Source organism: Anthonomus grandis, chromosome 4, assembly GCF_022605725.1.
Source record: "Anthonomus grandis grandis chromosome 4, icAntGran1.3, whole genome shotgun sequence".
Taxonomy (NCBI): Eukaryota; Metazoa; Arthropoda; class Insecta; order Coleoptera; family Curculionidae; genus Anthonomus; species Anthonomus grandis.
In genome coordinates this window covers 18,692,232-18,716,240 of record NC_065549.1, presented here as the reverse complement: position 1 = coordinate 18,716,240, position 24,009 = coordinate 18,692,232, and the positions used below count along the sequence as shown (strand labels likewise).

The 24,009-nt window shown below is 33.4% G+C and overlaps 2 protein-coding genes and 1 long non-coding RNA gene across 9 annotated transcripts in view; 1 reads left to right on the top strand and 2 right to left on the bottom strand.

The window, feature by feature from the left end:
• LOC126735697 (S phase cyclin A-associated protein in the endoplasmic reticulum) overlaps window positions 1–6,124 on the bottom strand; it is a 206,783-nt gene extending 200,659 nt beyond the window's left edge. For 2 of the 3 annotated variants that reach the window (XM_050439761.1, XM_050439763.1), the window contains exons 1-2: window positions 5,828–6,124; window positions 5,384–5,562 (exon numbers count right to left, since the gene is read on the bottom strand). In XM_050439761.1, the coding sequence (XP_050295718.1) occupies window positions 5,384–5,562; window positions 5,828–5,918 (270 nt within the window). In that variant the 5' untranslated portion in view covers window positions 5,919–6,124. The remainder of the gene's footprint in view (window positions 1–5,383; window positions 5,563–5,827) is intronic. The other variant, XM_050439762.1, reaches the window with a different exon arrangement.
• Window positions 1–24,009, top strand: part of LOC126735699 (putative autophagy-related protein 11) — a 71,292-nt gene that overhangs the window by 14,533 nt on the left and 32,750 nt on the right. For 2 of the 5 annotated variants that reach the window (XM_050439769.1, XM_050439768.1), the window contains exon 1: window positions 16,432–16,596. The exons of 1 other annotated variant lie outside the window; for it this stretch is intronic. The gene's annotated coding sequence lies outside the window, so the exon portion shown is untranslated. Of the gene's footprint in view, window positions 1–9,196; window positions 9,446–16,430; window positions 16,597–24,009 lie in introns of those variants that run through there. 2 more of the 5 variants (XM_050439765.1, XM_050439764.1) reach the window with 2 other exon arrangements.
• On the bottom strand, window positions 18,468–19,003 carry LOC126735701 (uncharacterized). Its single transcript, XR_007660492.1, has 2 exons — window positions 18,788–19,003; window positions 18,468–18,737 (listed from the first exon to the last, which is right to left on the bottom strand). It is a non-coding gene; the product is annotated as an uncharacterized LOC126735701 (long non-coding RNA).

Sequence of the window (24,009 nt, the reverse complement as noted above, 5' to 3'; positions counted from 1 at the left end):
CACGAAAAGGCAAGAAAAACAAACGATTATGTCTTAGGCATATTACAGAAAATCATTCTCAGAAGGTCAGGGCAATTTATAAGGCCATTTAACAACTTGAATATAAAATAAGATCTGAATGTAAACGTCTTTGTTTTAAAGTTTTGAGAATTAGCATCTCCCATGCATGGTCATATATATGATTATCAGGAATTCTCATATTTAGTTTAACAGACAGAATCTAACAAATTTTAATGGTGCCAAACCATTGAACCATAATCAAGCAGAGAAACTACAAGTGAGATATAAACTCTCTAGCAGGTCTCCAGTGTGAAATCCCTACAATTGCAAACCACAAAGCCAAGAACCCTGGACGACTTTAAGATTATATGATTAATGTATGTATTAAAGGTTAGTTGTTCATCAAACCATATCCCAAGGTCCTTTATTGTGCTGCAGTACTGAATATTACGGCCAGCAACACTATAAGATGAATCATTCCTCTTATCTGCTTTGTAAAAACTCATAATATTACACTTACTAATGTTTAAAAATAAATTATTATTAATACACCATCCATACAATTTGTTTAAATCCTGCTGCAACCTAACTTGGTCAAGGGAAGATGATATTTGTCTATAAAATTTAACATCATCTGCAAATATCAAGAAGTTACTAATTTCAAAACAGGAGGCAATATCACTGATAAATATATTAAACACCAGAGTAGACAACAATGTTGTCTGACCTAGCATTTCCAATGTGAACTTGCTGGGTCCTTCCAGACGAGAAATCAAAAAACCAAGCCACTAATTTCCCAGGGGAGCCAAACAGCTCCAACTTCCTTAGTAATATGCCATGATCAACTCTATCAAAATCCTTGGAGAAGTCAGTGTAGATGACATCCATCTGCAAGTCAGTGAAGATGACATCTGACACCCCTTCTCCCAGGAAGTTAGTAAATCCTGATGAAATATCAGCAAATTTGTCAATGTTGATTTTCCAGATGTCCCAACCCAACCCAACCCAACCCATGCTGCTCACCCACCAATAACTCCTTACAGTGAAAATGCAACTGATCATAAATAAGCTCATCCAAAAGCTTTGGGATGGCAGACTGTATACTCACACTTCTATAATTCATTAATTCACTGATATCACCAGCTTTAAATATTGCTACCACAAAGCTGTGTTTCCGTAGAGTTGGAAAAGCTGCTGTATCCAAAAATTTTTAAAGATAATAAAAAGAAGGTGAGAAATAGTACAAACACATTTTGACAAAAAATAATCTGGAACACCATCCGGACCTGAACTTAGCTTTGGCTTTAGCTTAAAAATTTTATCAAATTCCAATTCGAGTGACAAATTTAAATTGGGAATGACTGTATTATTTACCCTAGTCTGATTGCAAGCACTAAGATTATTTGGGCTATTCTGTCAATATACAGTGGAAAAAAATTGAGCAAAACCCTCTGCAATTTCCTCACATCCCAAGAAGTCATTTCCCTGTAATTCATTAAATTAGGTATTCCATTTACCTGCCTATCCTTATTTAAATTAAACCAAAAACTTTTAGGGTCAGTATAAAGCTGCTGATCTAACTTCAAAAGGTGATTTTGATAGCAAATATCACTCATTTTACAGTTTTACATCTCTTTCTGAGATTAGAAAATTTTAAAGAGTCAGCTGCTCAATTAATGGTCCTGCAACACTTATGAGCCCCTTTCTTCAACTTAACTAATGATCTCAATTTAGCCGAAAACTAAGAAGGAAACTGAGATGTTTTATACTTTTTTAATGGCACAAAGAGTGCTATAGCCATTCCTAAAATATGATAAAATTGAGAGACTATGCCATTAATATCATTTGACACCAATAAAGCATCCAGTTAACTGCACCTAGATAATTATTGATACCATTATAATCGGCCATTTTAAAGTCATAGTAAAAATCAACAAATCGAATGCTCTTCCTATCAGTACTACCAAAGACTATTGAAAGACAATATGCTTTATGATGAATAGATTCATTAAAAATGATAATCAGTAGCCTCATTAACCAAAAGATTAGATATATTAAAGAAAATGAGATCTAAAAAGACCAGTCTGTTGTTGTCCTAATATTAATCCATGTGAATTCAAAGGGCAAGAAATAGCTACCCCTGAGTCACTATTTCTCCAACTGGCTTCAGGTATATTAAAATCGCCAAAAATATAAAAATCAGTTTCTAAATACTCCTGCCTAAGGATGTCAACTGAGTGACAGTGTCCTTCATACAAACTCGCCCGTGAATTTGGTGGAATATGTACCCCACCAAGTACAAAATTACTAACACCTAATTTATATAATAAAAATAACTGTTCAACAGAATCATATGCCAACTTAAGATTTATAACATGAACAAGTCTCTGACATAAATGAAAACTTCACCTTCACGACTCTCGTTGCTTGTAATGCTAGACCTGTCACAACGGAACAAATTGAAAGACTTTACTCCTAACTCAGCATCAGAATACTCCTCTGAGAGCCGATTTTCAACAAACACCAAAACATCATAGCCAGAACACAAAATTGCTTTACAAAGATCACTAATCCTAGTTCTTATACCACATTATGACAAATTTATATACATACATCTACATACATACCAATATTATGACAAAAAACATGTAATGGAGTCAATTTCTGTTTTTTGATTCCGTACTATTTTTAGCCCCTATTTTTATCATTGCCAGAATCAGCAATATAGGGCACATTGTTCTGAAACTTTAAACTGATGTTCACCTCACTGGCCTCTTTCCTCCTATTTAATTCATTTACCACACTCTTTATGCATTCTCTCTGCTAAATGGTTAAATCATTTTTAATTTTGTATGTGTGACTACTGGCTGGCTTATTGGCAGTTTTAGAATCAGTAAAAACTACCTTAAGGGATCCATTATCTCTCTTTTTACCCAATCGAATTAATTTAATCATCTTTTCAGCAGCAGATTTCTTGTTTAATATGTCCAACAAATCCCTGATCTTCTGTCGGTCATCCTGAATTCTATCTTGGATCCTCTCCATATTGGGTTCAGGGATGTTGTAAATTATTATATTGTTGGCCCTTAGGTTTCTCTCATTGACCTCTGTGAGAATAGAATCCATGTTTTTATGATCAACACACTCTATAGGATTAGACTGTTGCACATTGACAGAAATTTTCATCAACAAAATTTCTGATTTTAAATCATCAAATGAACTTTGAAAGGATGTTTTCATACTCTTTACATCCAAACAGAGGGTCCTTATGCTTTCCATGAGAATGGCCACATTTTTGGTTTCAGTCTTGACCTCATCCAATTCTTGCTCAAGAGGGGTAAACAATCCTCAACTTCGAATAACTTCATAAGTTTATTAGCACATCCTTGACAAATACATGTAATAGAGCAGCTCACAGCAGCAATAGCGCTTCACTAAAGCCAATGTTGGCACACTTCTCGCACCTTCTTATTTTTTGGTGGATCCTTGAACTGAAGTCAGAACATTGTCCAGACATCCTCAAGTTAAATAATAACTACTGGTAACCAGAAAGCAGCGTAAAGAGCCACAAACACAATGTTGCCTGTTAATTACACATGGTGGCAAAAAATAGTTATAAAAAAGCGCTAATTTCACACACATGCACAAGAAATGGTCTCACGAATATATATACCAATATGAGCAAAATAAAAGCACAGATACAGATTACGCTTTAAAAAAGCTTGAATAAATTTTCCTTGAAAAATCAAAACAAACACGCATTTTCGATATTAGCCAATTACACATTAAAACTATACTAAGATTTATGCTGAAGACAGCATTTTACTAATAAAATATTATCTCTGAACATAATACTAGAGTTGTAGCTCAAGATCATATTGCTCTGCAAAACCCTTAACATACAGTATGTCAACAGCATGTATACTCTGTAGGACCAAAAGTGAACAACAGTTTGCCTAATACTACTAAGTCCAAACCTTATTTCAAATGTAAAAAAGAAATATATGATTGCAGAAAAACAAGTAATTAGTTGATTCGGTTTTCAGGGTTAAATTTTTAAATTTAGCATAAAAAAAGAATAGCAATAAAATAATCCTGCGTCGTCCTTGTCACACAGTCAACATGTGGCTGTTCTCGTCCTATCCTATCCTACGAATTCCTTTCCTTGACCCCTTCCTACCCCTTGCCGTTAGTACAACTTGCATTTCAGAATTAAACTTTGTGAAAGTTTCTATCCTACTTCCGCGTTATGCTTCATCCCATCAACACGTGGTTGCTCGTCCTTCCTATCCTTTAAATCCCTTTGCCAGACCTTTCCCAACCCCTTACCGGTGGTAGCTGATCCTATTCACGACGGTAACCAGGTCGGATGATGCAGGATGCATCGTGGGGGAGGCGACATCGTGCATTGAAAAGTTTCGATTGTGATTGATAGTTTAATATAGTGAAAGTGTCGATTCGGGGAACAGGGTACATACCCAACGGTTTTCTTGAATCTCCAGATCGTGCTGGCAAATTCAAAACTCACCTTTTAACTTTTAGTTTATGCATCAAAAAGAAACACACTAAAACACTCTGTTTTATTACTATTACAACACTTTATTAATGTTGTTTTAACACAACATCAAAAAACAACCAGTATAGTGAAAACTTCAAAATTAATGTTATTTTTCTATAATTTGAGGTTAGAGTTCCGGAAAATGACAAATACCCAACAAGTACCCAAATACCCAAGAAAAACACAAAAACCCAGCACAAATACCCAAAACCCCACCCAGAGCATACAAAAACCCAGATTTTTGCCAACCCTGTTTGTACTATTTGAAAAAATTGCTTCCATAATGTTCAGGCTATTCCATTTAAGAAGAAAAACTTTTTTTTTTTTGAATTTCCCATATTCTTCAAGAAATGTAAGATAACTGATCAACAAATATCTGACAAAATAAAATGTACCAGAAAAAAGACTGGAAAAAGGCAGAATGTGTCATAAAATCTCATGACAGCAATATTGAAATATTTAGAGCTGATAAGTAAACCAAATGTAGTAAGCAAAGCTGTATAAAAAAATAATAGCAAATACTGAAATGTTAATCTAGTGATAAGTAACAATAAATTCTATAAAAAATTTGAGTCAGTAGAAATAAGTGTAGAAAATATTTACAATGATTATACAGAACTCATCAAATGTTAAATGTGGTAACTTTCACACCTGTCTGTGATTTGCATTTTCAAGGTGTATGGGAACAGGCACATAGCACCTGTGCCTCACATATAAAAACTATGTTTAAATTTTAAATTTCTCCAGAACTATTTTGATAAAATATTTAGTAAAATTTTACATTTGATTTAAGCTAGTATAAATATAAACTCTCATATTACTCACTGATCTTTGAAGGTTACCAAACAACAATGCCCAGTACCGAGCCCTAAGCTCAGAATTTTTGTCTCTTCCTGTAGAGGCAGAGCGAACTCTAGCCCCAGCTCTTCTATTCATGGTTGTCTGCTTGTTACTATGTATCTCTGAAGCCCTCGGTGCACAGGGAGGTTTTTTTGCTATTTTGCCTAAAAGGAAGTATTTAGCTTAAAGGCAAAGGGACAGACAATTTGAAGCTTTTTTAAAGCTTCACAAAAAGAACTTTCAAGGAGTGGCTACTAACATGTAGACTGTTACAAGTTTTGGATTTCAAACTCTTAAATTAAATTAACTAAAGAGGTAGGCGTTAAAACAAGCATTTAGGTGGGCAAATGTATGATTTCTTTATGGGAATATTGATTTGCATATAAAAACACTAGACTAAAATGATGTATACAAAACGGTTCTGCTTACTGGGAAAGTCGTTTCCGGCCGAAATGTTGAATGTCAGCAAATTTCTTGCCTCACGTCCCTGCTCCTGGACCAAGAGACGTACTTGCTCCATTTTTTTTTTACTTGTCTTCTGCAAATTTCAGTATTTCATTAGTTTTTCGCAATACTTTCCACGGAAAAATAATCTCAACTGACATTTGTTTTGACAGTTTGAGAGGTAAATAACAAAAAGATACACGCATGCGTCTTAGCCGAGAACTATAGAATATTAGCCGATTTTCAGCGTTGAATTGGTAAGAGCCGCGGTTACTCTTTTGGTTGACAACTTTGACAGATAAGTGTGACGTATTGTTCCCCCACCACTTAAAAATTCTGATCTAAAGAAACAGTCGCTGAAATGTTATTTGGAATCAAAGAGTTTATAACCGATTTTAGGCGAATAACCAAGGCGTTTTGGTTTTTACCAATTTCCGATTGGTATTTACCAAAATATTTAGGTGCTGTTGGTTTTGTAAAAAAGTGACGTCAACAATCTACTGTCAAAGTTGTCTCCAACATTTGCGGTAAATACCCAACTGCGTAATAGTTTTTCATTTTTGGTTAAATGGTTATTTGAAATGCCAAAACTTCCTAAAACAAATAATAAAAATAAAGTCTGAATTTATATACTGTTGAAGGCACTTTATTAGCAGGGATATATTTCTCTTTCAAAGCAAGAATTATTTCTTGCGTGTCGGAACAAAGTGACTGCCGTAAATATTTTAAAACCAACACGAAATTTTCATTAAAAAAAAATCAACAGCCAGTAAGCACATAAGCCTTATTCTTGGATTAGGAATATCAGCATTACAAATAGAGTTGGTCATCATGGATAATCAAATTAGTTTAACAAAAAATACTTCCAAAACAACAAAACATAGATCCTAAATGAGGCCATTATTTGCAAAACTTGCTTTTTGCTCGTAAGCCTTTTTTTCGGAAATCGAAAAAAAACGATTAAAGGCCCTGTAGTATTTTTCTCGCAATTGAAAGGTTTTTATAATTGTTGCTTATGACTTTTAGAAATGTAATTTAGGAGATTTCAGCCTAACATAATTGCAAAGTTTTTAAAAAACATGGTTTGTTATTGCAAATAAAACATTGAAATTCGCATTTCTAATGATACTTGTTTAAAAAAACATATAAAGAAAAAAACAGAAAAAAAAATCCTAACCATCAACGGTTTCTTCTGGTGAGGCAGAATCTTTTTTTAAGTGTTTTTTATAAAACGTTAGTTCCGGAAGGCTTCTCCAATTTTCTCCGTAGTGTAAGGAGACCATTAATAGTTCCTTTATCCCCCTTAAGTTCTTTTCCCAGTGGTAATTTCAGAGGAGCCATTGAAGAAAGGCTAAAATTTTTTTTACAAACACTTTTAGCTTTTCCAATAGCATTGTTGTAATTGGGCTCACCTCAAATCAGAACATTTTTATCTTTTTCTACAAAAATAAACCGCTTTGCCTTATTAAATTCAAAGTGACATGAACTAGGCAGCTTAATAACACGTTTTGCTTGTGTTCTCCAATCAAAGACATCCCAATCGATACCGATTTTCCGTATAGTGGAATGATTTCTAATTAAATCATCGTAGTCACTAATTTTGACGATAACAGGCATTTTTTTAATATCTTTATCGATCAGGCGAAATAAAGGAATGACCGACGATCGGAAAAATTAGTTCAATTTGTTTAATATGTTTCGGCGCTTCTTCTAAAAGTCAATAAGCCAACATTGTCATCATATTCGTGTTTTTGTTTTGTCCGCCGCAACCATCAGCGAACAAACGAACTGATTCTATACTGGGATCAAAATCAAAATTATTTAGAGCATGTTGCAAAGCTGATGCAATTGTATTAGAATCTTTGCGGGAATCAATTTCTGTCCACAAGTAAGAAAACACATTGCTTGGCCTTAATTTATCTTTAGAAGTTCCAGCGACAATGGTAAAATTATTATAGTTGATTTGCTGGCTAAAATATGCTGCTTGATCAGGTAGTCTTGCCAGTGCCAAGTTTTTCTGGCAGTCAAATGAAAAGTAAGTTATGTTGGGTTCAGGATTTTTAAGCAGTTTGAAAAAAGCTTTTGCCTTTGCGATATGAACATGATGCTGAGTGACTTAGTTTTGTCAAACATCTAAAGAAGTTGCTACTTTTAGCTGCTCTTTTGTTCTTAAGCAAGTAGAACAACAGTCAGTTAGCGGAGTTCCAAAAGCGATATTGCATTTAGCATTCACATACTTTCGAAAATAAGAAATCTTTACATGCATAGGCTGTGGAACTTTCTGACGATAATGGTTGAAAAGTTTCTTAAAATTTAAGTCATATGGCAAGTAAATCCTCACACTCGTCTTGTTTCTAGAGTAATGAGACTCGGTACATGTAATGGATTCTATAAATTGTTTGATGCAGTTTCGTTTTTCGTCATTTTTTGGACCCACTCTATCACCACCCCTACGTTCCCTTGGTATCTCTCCTGTTACAACAAAATTTCTTACAATTCTTTGTATGCGGTCCTTGCTTAAATTTGTAATTCCTAGAAATGACTTGGCACAAACTCTAATCATCTCTCCTTTACTCAGACGAACGCGGTATTTTATTAAAACTGCAGCATGATTAGATTTCCCCCTTTTTGGTTTTTCTCCCTGGCAACACGCTAATATCAAAAGATCTTGGCTAATTTTGTTTTTTGACTGGTAAAGATAGGCATGAAAATCTTTAATTTGCTCCATTGTGAGTGTGGAACAATAATATGTAATCCGGGTCGTCCATTATGTCCACAAATTGGAAAAGCCGGAAGAGCTTTTGGTGTATTTCTGTAACAATATAAATTGACAAAAATTACACAATAGCTGCATACATAAAACATAATATCGATACAACTCATGACTCACGGCTAGTAAACTTTTTGTTAGCCCTACTCGACTTTAAAAAAAAAAAAGACAAAGAAATTAAAAAAAACAATTGACACTGCAATAAAACTCAAACGATTACCAAACAAGTTCAAAATCATAAGTTTAAGATGAAGTACTTACCTAGCAAGTTTAGCAACATTCCCTTTATGCGTTCCTGGCTGAAGAAGTTTTTTGCGTCCTTTTCCCTATGGACTAGGTTTAACAGACATAAAATTTTTACCAACTAACTCCATATTAATAAAAAAACTTTTTCTTATTCGCCAAGAAAACACCTGTGTAGTTGCTTGAATAAAAAATACTTAAATGGCGTTCCGAAAAAAGTTTTTGTAAACAACCCTACAACAGTTGCTACCGCGTGTTAATCACGTGATTTAACAAGTTCATTTTATTGGTGTCAGAACAAGGAGCGAGTTTTGCAAGCAAAACGTCAAAGCAAAGTGCTGATTTTATCATTTGATTCCCCTTCAAAATTTAAATAAACTTAGCAAAAAAAAAGAAATTCCATGATTTTGTCGATTAGCAAGTTTTGCAAACAATGGCCTCAAATAATGTCCAAATAAACGAAATTAGAAATTATAGGAATCGCAGAAACGCCTTGGTAAATACCAACTAAGAACCGTTCCACATTGAAAATCGGCTTATGACTTTTGACTATGACAAATTAATTAAATATGGGCGCTATTGCCGTTCAGGTAAATGCTTGCGATAGTACTATGAAACCTAGTTTACACAGTTAGTTTATGCGTTATCAACATAATGCTTACATCAACCTTTGTTTCATATAGTCTTTATAAATACAAGTTTAAATGGCGCTAAGTGTTAAAAGTCAGATAAACTTATCTGCCAGGTGACCTATTTACCGACACTGTTTTTTTATTGTCAACAATAAAATTTAGAAAATGAATAACAACATTTTTTTGACATAAACTCAAACCCTGATATGTGTGACTTGGCCGAATTTTAAATATTTTATCCCCCTAATGATGGACACCGCTGTGTCCGAAACATGTTGAGAATTTCAAGCTATATAGCTCTAGGTGACATGACATAGGCCACTTCGGTAGAACATTTACCGTGATAATAGTATCGATAAAACAGATTTAGGTGCGCCACCTTTCTTATATACGCCAAACTGTCGAAGCTTTTAGTTATTTTTGGATCTCCAATAAGACGTATGCCCCTTTTCTGCAGGGAGAATCAAGCAGCTTTAAAGGGTATTTGAACAGAGAACAGTTTTCTTTTTAAATAGGTACAGTAGCCTAAGTCTCAACTCCATTAAACTTAATCAGATTGCACTGACCCCTTTCTAAAATAATGTTAAGGTTGGCATTAGTAGTTGTGCCTTGGCGATGCCTATGGCACTGGGTGATGGCTAAAGTCCTCTGATTGGGCGACTTGAAGGAAGATACCAATGCTCTGTCAGCAAAACCGTAAATCGGTTTAGAAGTCTTGTCGAGAAGGTCATTGATATGTATGCAGGAAGAGGGTAGAAAACAAGATGCCAGCGTTAGTTTGAAACCTCTACGAGATGCGTCCATTAAGGACAACCTGGATGGATAAGTTCTCGAGGAAGCTTTTAAGCAATGAGATTGGTGGCATACCATAAGAATACAGTTTGTTTAAGAGATTTTCATGCCAGACCCTATCCAATGCCTTTGAATCATCCAGAGCTATTGTATGGGATTCACTATATTTCTCAATGTCAAAATGGGTGGACTCAATGTCAAAATGTGGTTGACAAGTTTCGACCATCAAAAAAGCTCTTTCTTGGCAAAGTCGGTGGTGTTTTGCCTTATGATTCTACGATAGAATTTAATGCGAACATTTGACCTAGCAAGTCTGCCTTTTCCATTAGGTCTTTGCGATGGAACCATCTTCGCTAGTCAAGTTTGGAATTTGACCTGCAGAAACCTTGACCAACTGCTTTTGCTACAGACTAGAGTGATCTTGATCCATTTAGGCAATTGAGAAGTTGGTTCTTCACTCTCTCATTATATTTTTCTTTAAAGGTATCGATAATCTACTTGCAGGCATTTCTCAACGAAACAAGGTTGACACGATTTGCAGGGTTTGGCACCATTTACGATAAGCAACATTTTTGTTGTTGACTGCCTTGGTGCAACTTTTATCGAACCACGGTTTGCTGTCTGAAGAGCTTTTCAAGCTGTTCGAAATATAAGCATCCATACCTGCCAAAATTCTCTTTGAAATCTCGCACATACACGCTGAAGGATTATTGGTTTAGAAACAAATATCATTCCTGGAAAACGGAGAGAGGAACTGTTCTAAATGTCTTTAGTTGGCTGATCTATAAAGCGAAACTAGATACGCGTCATGGGTGGCTACGGAGTTTTCATTTCAAGTTTACATGCTGCGGTTATTAATTTGTGATCTGATGTTCCTAGTAGTGCAAATACGGTAATATTTGACAAATCAGTATCCATCGCGAGAAACACATCCAGGAGGCTAGCAAAGTCTCCCTATCTATCAGAAATTCTGATTGGCTCCCATATATATTCTGCTAGCGCTCCTCATCATAATTCCTGTTAGAATACTTCAACCAGTTAACACATTGTGGACGTTGAAGTGTTCCGCAATAATAATTCTTTCACTTGGATGGCTTGGATTTGGTTGTAGATTATCGATTTTATCAGCGAGGTTGGTAAAAAGCCTTTTATAGTGTATCACTGGGTGGTCTGTCGAAGAAAGCTGAAGCTGAAATGTAAGGTCTGTTTATTTGCAGATTTTGGTGCACGGCGTTAATATTCTTATATCTTCTTTGTATATCTTCAGACCTCTAATATTACATAAGTCCACCTCTACCCTAATAAGCCTCTGAGTAAGAGGATTTTTAGTCTTACATCGTAAGGTTTTTTTTTTACTACCTAATTAATACTTTTAAACCCCATAATAAACAAAATACATCTTTAAGAGTGCCCCTTGTATTCAACCGACGCCGTTATACGAGGGTAGAACCTTAAATGTGAAGTTGACAAGTGACAGAATCTAGATATACCAGCGAATAATGATAACAGCCTGGCGTTTTTACTTTTAAAAAAGCTTTATTTACAAAAAATCCCAAAAACTTAAAATGAATGAACATCTAACATGAACAGCAGAGCTTTGACACAATATTAGAATGTTACCAATTGTTATACTACACTTACTTAAATAGTACTTAATTGCTATATCAGCAAGTATACTGGTTATCGGCTATTACTCCTCTACCCTTAGAGCAATCAACGTCCTCGTTGATTAATTTTTCCAGAACTTTAGTCGGGATGGCTTTCAAATGTTTCTGTTTATGCCAAAGATAAATAACTAAGGCTAAGATTTTCGATTTTTGGGGGTATAAAAGAAATATTATTGGAGTCTAAGGAATACTTTTGCTGACTAGTTATGACATCACATTGACTAAAAATAGGTGCATTATCCTGAAGAGTCGTTTTTTGGAAGTGAAAACAATTTTCATAAATTGTTTCTGGCGTTTTTGAGCAAAAGAGCACACATTTTTTATAAGTCACAGTTTGTACTTGATAGTTGTTTTGAGCTATAGCATAGCGACAATTTGCTGGTGGTAAACAGTTACTAGCAATAGGGTTAGATCAAATCCAGTTTGAACTTATTTCTAAACATTCACTATACCATATCTTACTACAGTAAAATTTGCTTGGACTAACAAGAATTTTTGATTCGTTGTTTGGTATAGGGTAAACAAAATTCAATTGACACATTTTTTGTTCAAAAATAGGAATCTTGATTGCTAGAATTGCCAGATCACTTAACACTAAAAGGCCGGTCTTACATACTAGGGTTACCTCAGATAAATGCTTTAATGGCCATAGAGCACTTTTAGGATAATGTGTTTCAAGATATTGCCAAATTTCCTGAACTTCTTCAAAACTCAATATTTCAAGGTCTAAAGTCCCTAGATGAGTCAAAGAAATTATTCTTAGCAGTTTTTCTAAAAACTCGTTAATACCTACAATTTAAAGCCTAAAAGACTTGACATATATGGGTCGATCACTTTTTGTGCGGATACAATATTTTGGCTGACTGGTAAATGAGAGATCACAATTTTCATGGTACAATATGTCCTTAAATTCGCGACAAAGGGGGATGATTTTTGATTTTTCAAGGGGGGTTAAATGATTGAATCTTAACAATCTTTCTGGGTTAATGTTTTTAATATCTGGGCTAGAGGGGTCGATCATATCAAATTGATCCTCGGGCACAACTTTCATTCTTTGATGAAAGTTTATTTCAATATTAGGGGTGGGGTTGGGGATTCGACAAAATCCATTTTTGACTTCCACTAAACAATCGGGAATAATATGGTCGTTTATGTTTAAAGATGGTAAAATAGCAATACCATTTTCCAGATTTACGAGAACAGTTAGTTCACGTTAAAATTTTTAACGGGGTGTGCTAGGGGTTTGTTATAAGCTAATGAGAATGGTATTTGTATATTTTTTAGAGTCAATGTCTTGTTTTCATAATTAATAAGCGCTTGAAGGTGCTTTAAGTCTCTTGTACCTATTAAGGCATCAAAATCATTATGCCAGCTTAAAATGCGCATGTCAAATGATTCATGAATGCCTTCTTCATGAAGTTCTTCTAACAAATTTATTTTTAGATTTTTATTTTCTTTGTAGACTTTTTTACAAGCAGTCACTTCAAATGGCTCAAAAAAGATGTTGTTTGGATAGAGATTTGCAATTTTTGACCTTATTATAGAGTCAGAGGCGCCAGAATCAATAAGAATAGTAATTTGTTTTTTTGGCAAATGAAAGTAAGGCAGCTCTATTTTTTGTGCAATATTGTTTAAGTTAATGTTTGATTCGAGGCCGAGTCCTGAAAATTTTCTGGATTGTCAGAAAAATTCTGACTATTGGGCGTGGCAACATAATTTTGATTTTCAAAATTTTGTGGTGGGTACACGAAATCAGGGCTTAAACAATTAGTTGCTTCGTCAAAATCGGGGGGTTGTTCTACAAAATAATGTTTGGGGTTGTCAAAATCTGGGTAAGTCTCTACGTTCGTCAATTGAAAATTATTTTGTCTTTGGGAAGGTTGTTGATTTTGGTAAGACATCCTAGAGGGTCCTGCAGATGTGACTGACATAGGAACGTGGGATACGTTTTTTTTGTTCGCCAAAAGTTTGGGTATTGTTTGCCAAAGTGGGGTAATGTCGGTCCTGAACGGTACAGGTTGACTAGGGAATTTTTGGTCTGCCGGGAATGACATGGGCGCTAAAAGTGGATTTAGGTGGTGTGGCTGACTAGAGGTTCTAAATGATTGGTTTTGTGGAAAATTATGATTATTGCGGTTAGTATGGTTATAGGGGGTGTACCAAATTTATTGCGATGCAAAATTGAATTTGTATTTGTAAAGTTCACTTGCGATTCAATCATGTTGTTTTATAATTTATAATTTATTTATAATTTAAAACGTGATTATACATGAAATTGCATTGTATTTTTGCAATTATTCTCTGCACAAATGTTTTAAGCCTATCTACAAATTGTAAAATATTTTCTGTGTATCTAGAAATTTTAATGTACTGAAGCTGTTGTAATAAAATTTGATGTGTAATAGGATCGCCGAATTTTATTCGTAATGCGTCCTTTATTAAGCTCCAGGAAGTTAAATCAGGCCTAGACAGTAAAAAGTCTCTAGCTTTATCTGTAAATTTAGATTTTATTGCTGCTAAGACTAATTTATTTTGATCAGCATTTTCACTATCGTGAAGAGAAAAAAATTCATTAATTGAGATAATGAAACTTTCTAAATGGCTTTGTTCGCCTGAAAAAGTGGGTAAGAGTAATGAATGGAATCTTAGGGTTTCCATATTTAAATCTAAAGGTCTTAAAGTGTTTTCTACAACTGATGGTGAATTTTCTTCGGAACTTAAACTTAAATTTTCTAGAAGCTCAGCTAGTTCTTGTGAGTCTGAAGAACTTGAGCTTTGTCTTAAATTAGGAGTTGAGCTTAATCCTAAAAACGCTCTATTTTTTAACAGGATTTTTTGCAAACGGTTAGAAGGACTTGACATTAAGGCAATTCAGCAAAAAAGAAAAACTTACAGTATAGGCAAGGATGAATCCATAAAGACTATAGAGGTGTTGCTGGAATCACTAATAGGTCCTCCTGATGGAACGTCAAGACTGCTGGGGGAAGAAGGACGGCAATAACGTCGGCGTCGTTCTCTGCCTGGGTGTGTGGTGGCGGTAGATGCACTACAGAATCGCTCTTCACTACGCTCACTAGGCACTGGATCACACGATCACTAAACGCACTAAACTTTTTTGCACTTATTTCTTCTTACTCCTCTCAGTAGGACACTCTGGATGCACGTCCACAAGGTCCTTGATTCGGATAGTCGGCTAAGATTTAAAAATCACTTCTGCACAACGGAAACACCGATAAAGGGCAGAATCACAACTATCCTGTTCGCAGCGCCAATAATGATAACAGCCTGGCGTTGTTACTTTTAAAAACGCTTTATTTACAAAAAACCCAAAAACTTAAAATTAATGAACATCTAACATGAACAGCAGAGCTTTGACACAATATTAGAATGTTACCAATTATTATACTACACTTACTTAAATAGTACTTAATTGCTATATCAGCAAGTATGCTGGTTATCAGCTATTACTAGCGGATAGACACTACCAAAAATATTTTGGTTAATCTTTGAAAACTTGTGGCCTCTTGCGTACGAAAACCGTACTACATAGTTTTCTAATTTAGTGATCTCTTTGAACGAAGTGTCTCATATAATTACGATAGAACTTCACAGGTAAGTTCGTTTGATCGAATAATATTAGACAGTTTTTGAACAATATTTCTTAACATAGACGTAAACGTTAGAGTATGATTGAGGATTTTGCAGATCTAGAATCAGACAAAATTATTGTATATGATGTTCTATTTTGCTGGATCAACATAAGGATTATTTGCTAGAATGTTCATTTTGGTCATCTTCCTGATTTAATCTGACCTTACTTTTCTTGAAATTGGTCAAGACACTGGAATTTAGATTTGGGTTGGTACTGGTCATTGTTATGCAAAGTAGAAAAAAACAAATTTATTTTTACCGTTTCGGACGAAAGGCGACTAAATAAACTGGAATTACTAATTATTATTATTTGACAAATAATAATAATTAATGTAAACAACATTAATGCGCATGCATTTCGCTATTTTTATTGCTATATCTATCGTCTGTAACATAGCAGAGGGTGCCAGCAGGGATATACGATACGAAAACTGTCTATTATGAATATTATTAGTACATGTTGTTGTCAAGCTGTTACTGTTTCAGGGGAATTAATTTTTCTTTTCGTATTATGATAAATTTACATTTTATTAATGCCTTTAAAAAAGATGTTAATAGGTATTTTGCGTAAAAAGGGTGATCCCGTCAAATATATAAATAAAGTTAAAATAAAAATATGTACCTACATTTCATAGAATTAGTTCAGCTATGCTTATGGCAAATATATTTTTGTTTAAAAAACCGTATTTTGATCTTAATTGATTTGAAAATGTTGTAGTTAATCGAAATCTCTGTCGTAAATTGATATTTAAAAGAACCAAGAAATCACTTTTTTGGCTGACGGATTGGGAGTCACGCCCGTTATTTTGTGTACATTAGCATATTCGTTAGCCACTGCCGACCAAAAGATTGGGTTATGTCTCTGTAAAATACTCTTTTGTATTTTGGATTGTTAGAAGTGCTAAATAAGTGGAATTCACATTACAATAATTCATTGAGTAAAAATCTCGGGCCTTGTCAAGCGTATTTCGTTATTCATACATAAACACCAGGAAGGGGGTAAGTGCATTTTGATTTATTTGGAGTGATAAAGCCCATTACCAAAAAAACTTATATACCTAATGAATTATCAAAAAATTATAAATTATTGGTACCAAAGTATCGAAAAATATAAATACATATACATTATGTCATATTTTACCAGATATAAAAAATATAATAATATAAAGATATTTCTCCACAATAATCTTTTACAAAAAAAAACTTTTTTTTGTAGAAGTTTGCAACCATATGAAGTCAGTTTAGATATTCATTATTTATTACAAAAAAAACTTTTATTCAAATCCTTTGGTAGTTTGGGAAGTTATAGCCATTTATATTTTTTAACATCTAACAATTTAATAACTTTTTACAAAAAAACTTTCATTTGTAGAGGTTTGTAACCATCTGAAATCAGTTTAGATTATTGGATATTATATCATTGGATTAATTTTTTTTTGAACATCTGGCAATTTAATATTTTTTTACCAAAAAACTTTAGTTTGTAGAGGTAGGGCTAGTGATTTTTTTTAGGTGATGATTGGGGTTGGTCTTGGATTAGTGCTATATCATAAGACCTATAGCTTTGATGTTAGATTTAAAATTTTAATAAATTCAGTTTAGAAAAAAAATTAAATCCGTTGATGTACCAGTGAATAGTGACCAAAAATGTCTGGGAATAATGGATATTTTATTGATTTTGGTTGTGTGTAATTTGCTGACCAAGAATAAAAGCGTGCTACCAAAGCTATTTACAGACAGAAACTGTTCAAACTTAATATCTAATAGCAGTATATGTATGACAGCCTGCTACCAAAAAATAATTGAAATAGCACTCCTCTAAGGGGTAGTTTGTATTTGTCAATGTCTAATAAAAACATGCTACCGAAGCTATTTACTGCCGGAAACTATTCAAAATCGATAACTGATGTTACTATACATATAAGTGCTTGCTACCAAAAAATAATTGAAATAGCATCCCTCTAAGGGGTAGTTTGTATTTGTCAATGTTTAATAAAAGAAGTTTTTAGAAGTAGAAGAAGTATTTACTTCTCAAACAATGTAAATAGAAGGTGGATGACATTGTTTGGCAGGTGGAATGCTGGTGTTTTGACAGGTGACCATTCTAATATATCGTTGCACTGGACTTTAGCACGTTTTTATTAGACATTGACAAATACAAACTACCCCTTAGAGGGGTGCTACTTCAATTATTTTTTGGTAGCAAGCACTTATATGTATAGTAACATCAGTTATCGATTTTGAATAGTTTCCGGCGGTAAATAGTTTTGGTAGCACGTTTTTATTAGAAATTGACAAGAACAAACTACCCCTTAGAGGGGTGCTACTTCAATTATTTTTTGGTAGCAAGCACTTATATCTATAGTAACATCAGTTATTGATTTTGAATAGTTTCCGGCGGTAAATAGCTTTGGTAGCACGTTTTCATTAGACATTTACAAATACAAACTACCCCTTAGAGGGGTGCTATTTCAATTATTTTTTGGTAGCAAATACTTATATGTATAGTAACATCAGTTATTGATTTTGAATAGTTTCCGGCGGTAAATAGTTTTGGTAGCACGTTTTTATTAGAAATTGACAAGAACAAACTACCCCTTAGAGGGGTGCTACTTCAATTATTTTTTGGTAGCAAGCACTTATATGTATAGTAACATCAGTTATCGATTTCGCATAGTTTTTGATGATAAATAGCTTTGGTAGCACATTTTGATTTTTGGTCAGCAAATTATTTTTACCCATTGATTTCAAACTTTTTAATTTCAAATGGCTGTGCTAAGTGTGATACCTACATCTTTTTAAAGAGCATACAATCTCTTATCTAACCAAACTGAAAAAAATCAAAATTGATTGATGTACCTATGAGCAAATAGTAAGCAAATATGTATGTCCAACATTATCTGTCCCCAAAGACACAGAGCTAACTAATATTTCAACAGGTTTTTTATACAAAACTTTGAAACAATTTCCTACAAAATTCAAATCTTTGAAAATTGAATTTTGCAAACTGATACACCAGCGAATTGACAAGGACCCTCATTTAATAAAGATCTTCTTCAGTGATGAGTCAACTTTTCTAGACTGGTAATACTGGGATAATAAAAATCTACACCTTTTTTGAGAAGATCATACTCAGTATCCTGAAAAAATTAATGTAAGGCAGGAATTTATAGTAACAAAATCACTGGACCATTTTTTTTGGAAGAAAATTTAACTGGACAAATTTCCAACAAGATGGTGCTCTCCCACACTACTCTTTGTCAGTTCAAGAATCGCTTAACAAACAGTTTCCAGGGGTGTGGATTAGCAGGCATAGTGCAATTGAATGTCTCGCACGGTCGTCAGAATTAACACAAGTTTTTCCTTTGGGGGTATTTAAAAAGCAAAGTTTATAAAACCGCACCTGAATACCTGAAAATATTAATGATTTTAAGGATTGAATTACTCGCAAATATAGGGATATTAGCAGACAAACACTTGCCAATGTTCAGACATCAACAGATTTATTTTTTCTTTTGTTGAGTAGACATTTTAATGTTGCTTACAATGATGGGGTTCCCATTTGACATATCAAAGTGAGGTTAGCTGGAGGTGATTGACGGAACTTTAATTAAGAGTTTTTTTTTAGAATTTATTAAGGATGGTTATATTGCTAATTAGTTCTTATCATAATATATAAAAATGTATGCATTTTTAAGTCAAGTGTAAGAATTATTGATTTAAGTTCAATCTGCAATGCAAAATATAAGTCTTTAATCTTAGTTTTAATTTCTTAGGGTTTTTGCCGAACAGTAAAGTTAAGGTAGACAAGTGTTTATTATTATTATTTAAATTACAGAAAGACATTCATCTTAGATATTGCTTGATTTCCAAATACAAATATGTTATGCTGATAAGTTAATCACAGTATTTGCAAACAAATCTTCTGGGTCATTCTCTGAAACAAGATTGAATAAGACTTAAGACAAGTAGAGGCCTGTCTTGAGTCTTGTCAAGACATCAGATCTTAGATGGAGGGAGCCCATCAACATTTCTGGACAAAATTCATACTGAATTTGAATCAAAATCAAATCATTTATTACCATCAACATCAAAACAATGTCTAGGAATTGTCAATAAAAAAACGACTACAATGCTAATAAAAATATTATAAAATTACAAAAATACTAAACAAAAAAATTTGATTAGATTTAGTCAATAAATCTACAGTTAAAGAACTCTGTCAATGAGTAAAAAGGACAGTCAGCTAACATGGTCCTAAGAGTTTTCTTAAAAATTAAGATCTCCAGATCATGTGGTTAGAAAGATTTTTATGTACTTGACACGCGCACTCCAACTTATAGATGTTAATTATAGTTAGGATTTTTTCTTTTTTAAAAGTTCCATGGCAAGTTTCTCTGAAGGAAAGTCTAAACATCCTATGATCAATGCGCTTTTGACTTATTAGCACTCCCAATACTGGAGGAATTACCCCAAGCTAACAAGGATAGAGTGGAAGGCAAGTGTATATGCATCCATATAGTCTCGAAACTTGCGCATATTACGTTTTGGTATATATCGCATGGAAATCCAAATAGTTGCGATTTATCCTCCTTAAGAACATAGTCCTGCTTGCTGCAGCGCTGCTGCTGCTTGTCCTGCTTGCAGTTAATTTAAAATATAAAATACAATTTTAAAAATTTAAAATTTAGGCACTTACAAGAATACGCCACTATTAAGTTATGATGTAGTTATGAAATCGAATGTCCTGTACTGCTCATGTGAATAAAATCAATTTTTAAAACCCTGTCCACCTGCATAATATACTGTTTTTTTGTATTTCAATACAATTTCTCAGATTTCTGGGTACATATAAGTTTATTAAGTTTACTCGAAAGTGTGTTACCATTATTCCACTGAAGTTTAGAGTTTAGCTCTACCCCCAAAAACTGTACCAGTTGATCATTGGGTTTATTACTGGTAAACTCTTTAAGTTAAAAAACGTAATGTTTGTTTTTTTCTACATTCGACAAGCGCCAATTTGAGCAAAACCATTCTTGTGACCTATTCTGTGCCTCCATGTGTCCTTCCATTCCTTGCTTTTTGGTAGCTTTAGGCTGAGTACATGATTCTTATATAATCAGCAAACAGGAATAAGATAGGACCTAGCTAACATCCTTTAGTTTTTTTCAATAGTATATCATGGTCGACAGAATGAAAAGCTCTTAGAACATTGAAAGGCTAGAACTATGAGCAGTTTGTTTGCTTGTAACATCTCTGATGCAATAATAATGTTAATAACAAAATAACACTATAATATCACAAAAATTACAATACATACAACTTTATACAGAATCAGTGCAATATATTTAACTGTAGCCTAGCAGAAATTCAATACTCTTCTTCTCGGACGAATCTACTTTAACGACAAATGGTGAGATTTCATCCCAAAATTGTCGGTTTTGGTCCAACGAAACGCCAAACTTTGTAATCCATGGCAAGAGGCAATATTTTCAAAAAGTCAACGTATGGTGCGCCATATCTTACCATTTAGGTATTATTGGACCATACTTTATTGAAGGATCTCTCAATCAAGAAATGTATCTTTAAATTTTGGAAAGATTTTTTGAAGAATACTTACCAGTTGATCAAAGAATACATCTTTATTTTCAACACGACGGCTGTCCAGCGCACTCCACTATTCGAGTAGAGTAGCAGAATGGTTGAATAGAACTTTTCCGAATCAAGGTCACCTGATTTAACTAACTGATTTAACATTTAACTAATTCTGATTCCTATTTATCAGGCGGGCTCAAGCAAATTCGAGCAAATTGTTTATTCCGAGCCATTACCAAATGACAGGGAATTACTAAAACAAATAATTAGAGATGCTTGTAATTCAATTTCCATTGAAGAAATTAAAAATTCTTTTTAAATGTTTAGGAAAGATATTGAAAAATGTTTCGATAATGGAAGTAATTTAAAATAAGTAAATAAAATACATTTTCTTGTTAAATTAGACGTACTATGCACATTTTATTACAAACATATTTTTGAGGATGGTTTGTAACTCTTAGATCACTGATTTAACTAAATAAATTAGTAAGTTTTTCTCTAATAATCAAATATGAATAAAAAAATTAATTGGTACACAAAATGTAAAAATCAAAGTAGGCCTATGCTTATGAAATTCGGTATTCGGGCATAATTTTGCATTCTAAACAACTTTTTTTTATAAACTTTTTTTATATCTTGCCTAGAAATACTACTTTACATGCTCATAAAGTTTAAAAAATGCTCGCATCAAGGCATGTTTCATTTAAAAAAAATAAAAATATGCTAAATTTTATTTTTTAATCAAGCAGGGCTGGATGCTAAACAGTCATTTTCAGTAAATTTCAACTACAACATTTTTTGTCATTCTTACGTATAAATTCGCTCGTCCTGGGATACACTGTAGATCATGGAGTGTACCTGAGTTAAAATTATTGATTATTTAAATTGGGGAAGAAAGATCAAGTATTTTTTTGTTAGGTTAATGTATCGAAATTCAGAAAAACTTTCCTTTTTTAGATTCAAGATCCTAGTTACGCCCCCTAGCGGTCATTTCAGAAACTTAAAAATATTTTCCATGTTTTTCTCTTGGCCATTTTACTAATAATATTTTTTTCCGCAAGCCTCTGCGATGAGTACGTTCCGAGATACAGTACCTCACATTCTTAGTTAGCTGCTCTGTAAAGATTTATTAAAATTTTGATTGTGAATTCTATGGTTTATTAACTTTAGTATTATTCTGAAAGTATAAGCTGTCATTTTCTTGATTTATAAATTGAGAAGCTTTGGCTAAGATTCTTGGCCTCATACACCGAATATTTGTCCCTAAGGGCTCTTTAAGACCTGATACAAAAGTTTTAAGTGGTTTCTGAGTACATTGTTCGTTTTAAATTTTTAGCAACATCTGTAATTTCGTGACTATCAGTAAACTATCAGTAAAGTAAATTTAATAAGTGCAGTACCTTATCATAAAACTGATAGGGATTTTCATTTGAATTTTGCCTAATCATAACAAGATCGCGATTAAGGCAAACCTCATTTCTTTGATCAGCAGAATTTCTTTCAGGAGTTAGTTTAAGATCATTCCAAGTACTCACATTTTGAATATTTACCACAATTTTAGCATTTCCAAATAATTTACCTATTAAGCAATTAAGTAAATAAAAATTTTCAAATTTATTAGGATCCGATTAATCATAAAATTGTTTGATTTTAAAGTTTCGCAGTTTACAAGATCAAAATTTGGGACATAATTTAAATATTCTGGTTTAAAAGTGGGCATCCTAATATTTGAATTTAAAGTTTAAATTATTACCTAATGGTGACTCAACTTCTAAGATTATTCAATACAACACTTAATTCATCTATATTGGACGTTAACTTAATGAGCTGTACTTACATAAAGGCGACGGTCATTTCTATAAGGGCCAGTCTAAAATTCTGCCTCCTTGCGTAATTAGATGATTTGTATCTAATCACCGATGAATCTCCAATAGTGGTTTTTTTTGTCAGCAATTTTTCATAAACTCACTTCAAATACCTCCACCGAATTTTTATCAAGTTTCGTATAGTCCGATTAATCGTTAAAACGAACGTTCGATACACTAACCGATAACTCCGGAGTATCCTACCGACTGCGGCTTTTAAGTAACTTAACAACCAAAACGCTTTTTTAAACAATATTATTTTATTTGGAAATTAATTATTACAAAATTATATGCTAATTGTCTTAGCGACTTCAATTGACTAACCCGATAATAAACAATAAAACAGTTTTATTATAATAAAATGCAGGGTCAGCCGCAAGTGGCTTGCATGGTTGTACAGGGTGGCTCGTAATTCACGCCCACTTTAGCATATTGGCTCGTGAGTCAGCATTTACATAGCGCCTAACAAAACCATTGGGTAGAGGACTGATTTTGGCCACCTAGATCATCTGACCTAAACAGACTAGATTTTTATTTGTGGGGACCCCTTAAAAGATTGGTTTACCATATATTACGAATTATTGACGGATGTGAAACTAAACGAAACGCGCATGGATTTTTTTTAAAATTTCGTAATTCTCTCAGAAAAAGAGCAGACTTTGTTTGTTACACTATTTTTGTTGTTATTACAATACTATTTGTTTTGCTTATTTGTTTTTTTTTTGGTAATGTAAAAATTGATAATTATTGCAAAATCATAATTTGTTGTCAAAAAGTCAACGGCGTGGTTTTTTTTATTGTAAAATTGTATTAAAAATTCGTTCTAGCTAGGCCACTGGTTGCTGGAAAAAAAATGAATGACACTCTAATAAATGTGTTTTATACCATAATATCCTATGCCAAAATTCAGTTCAATATCTCAAATCATCTTTGAAAAACTTAAAAATAAAAC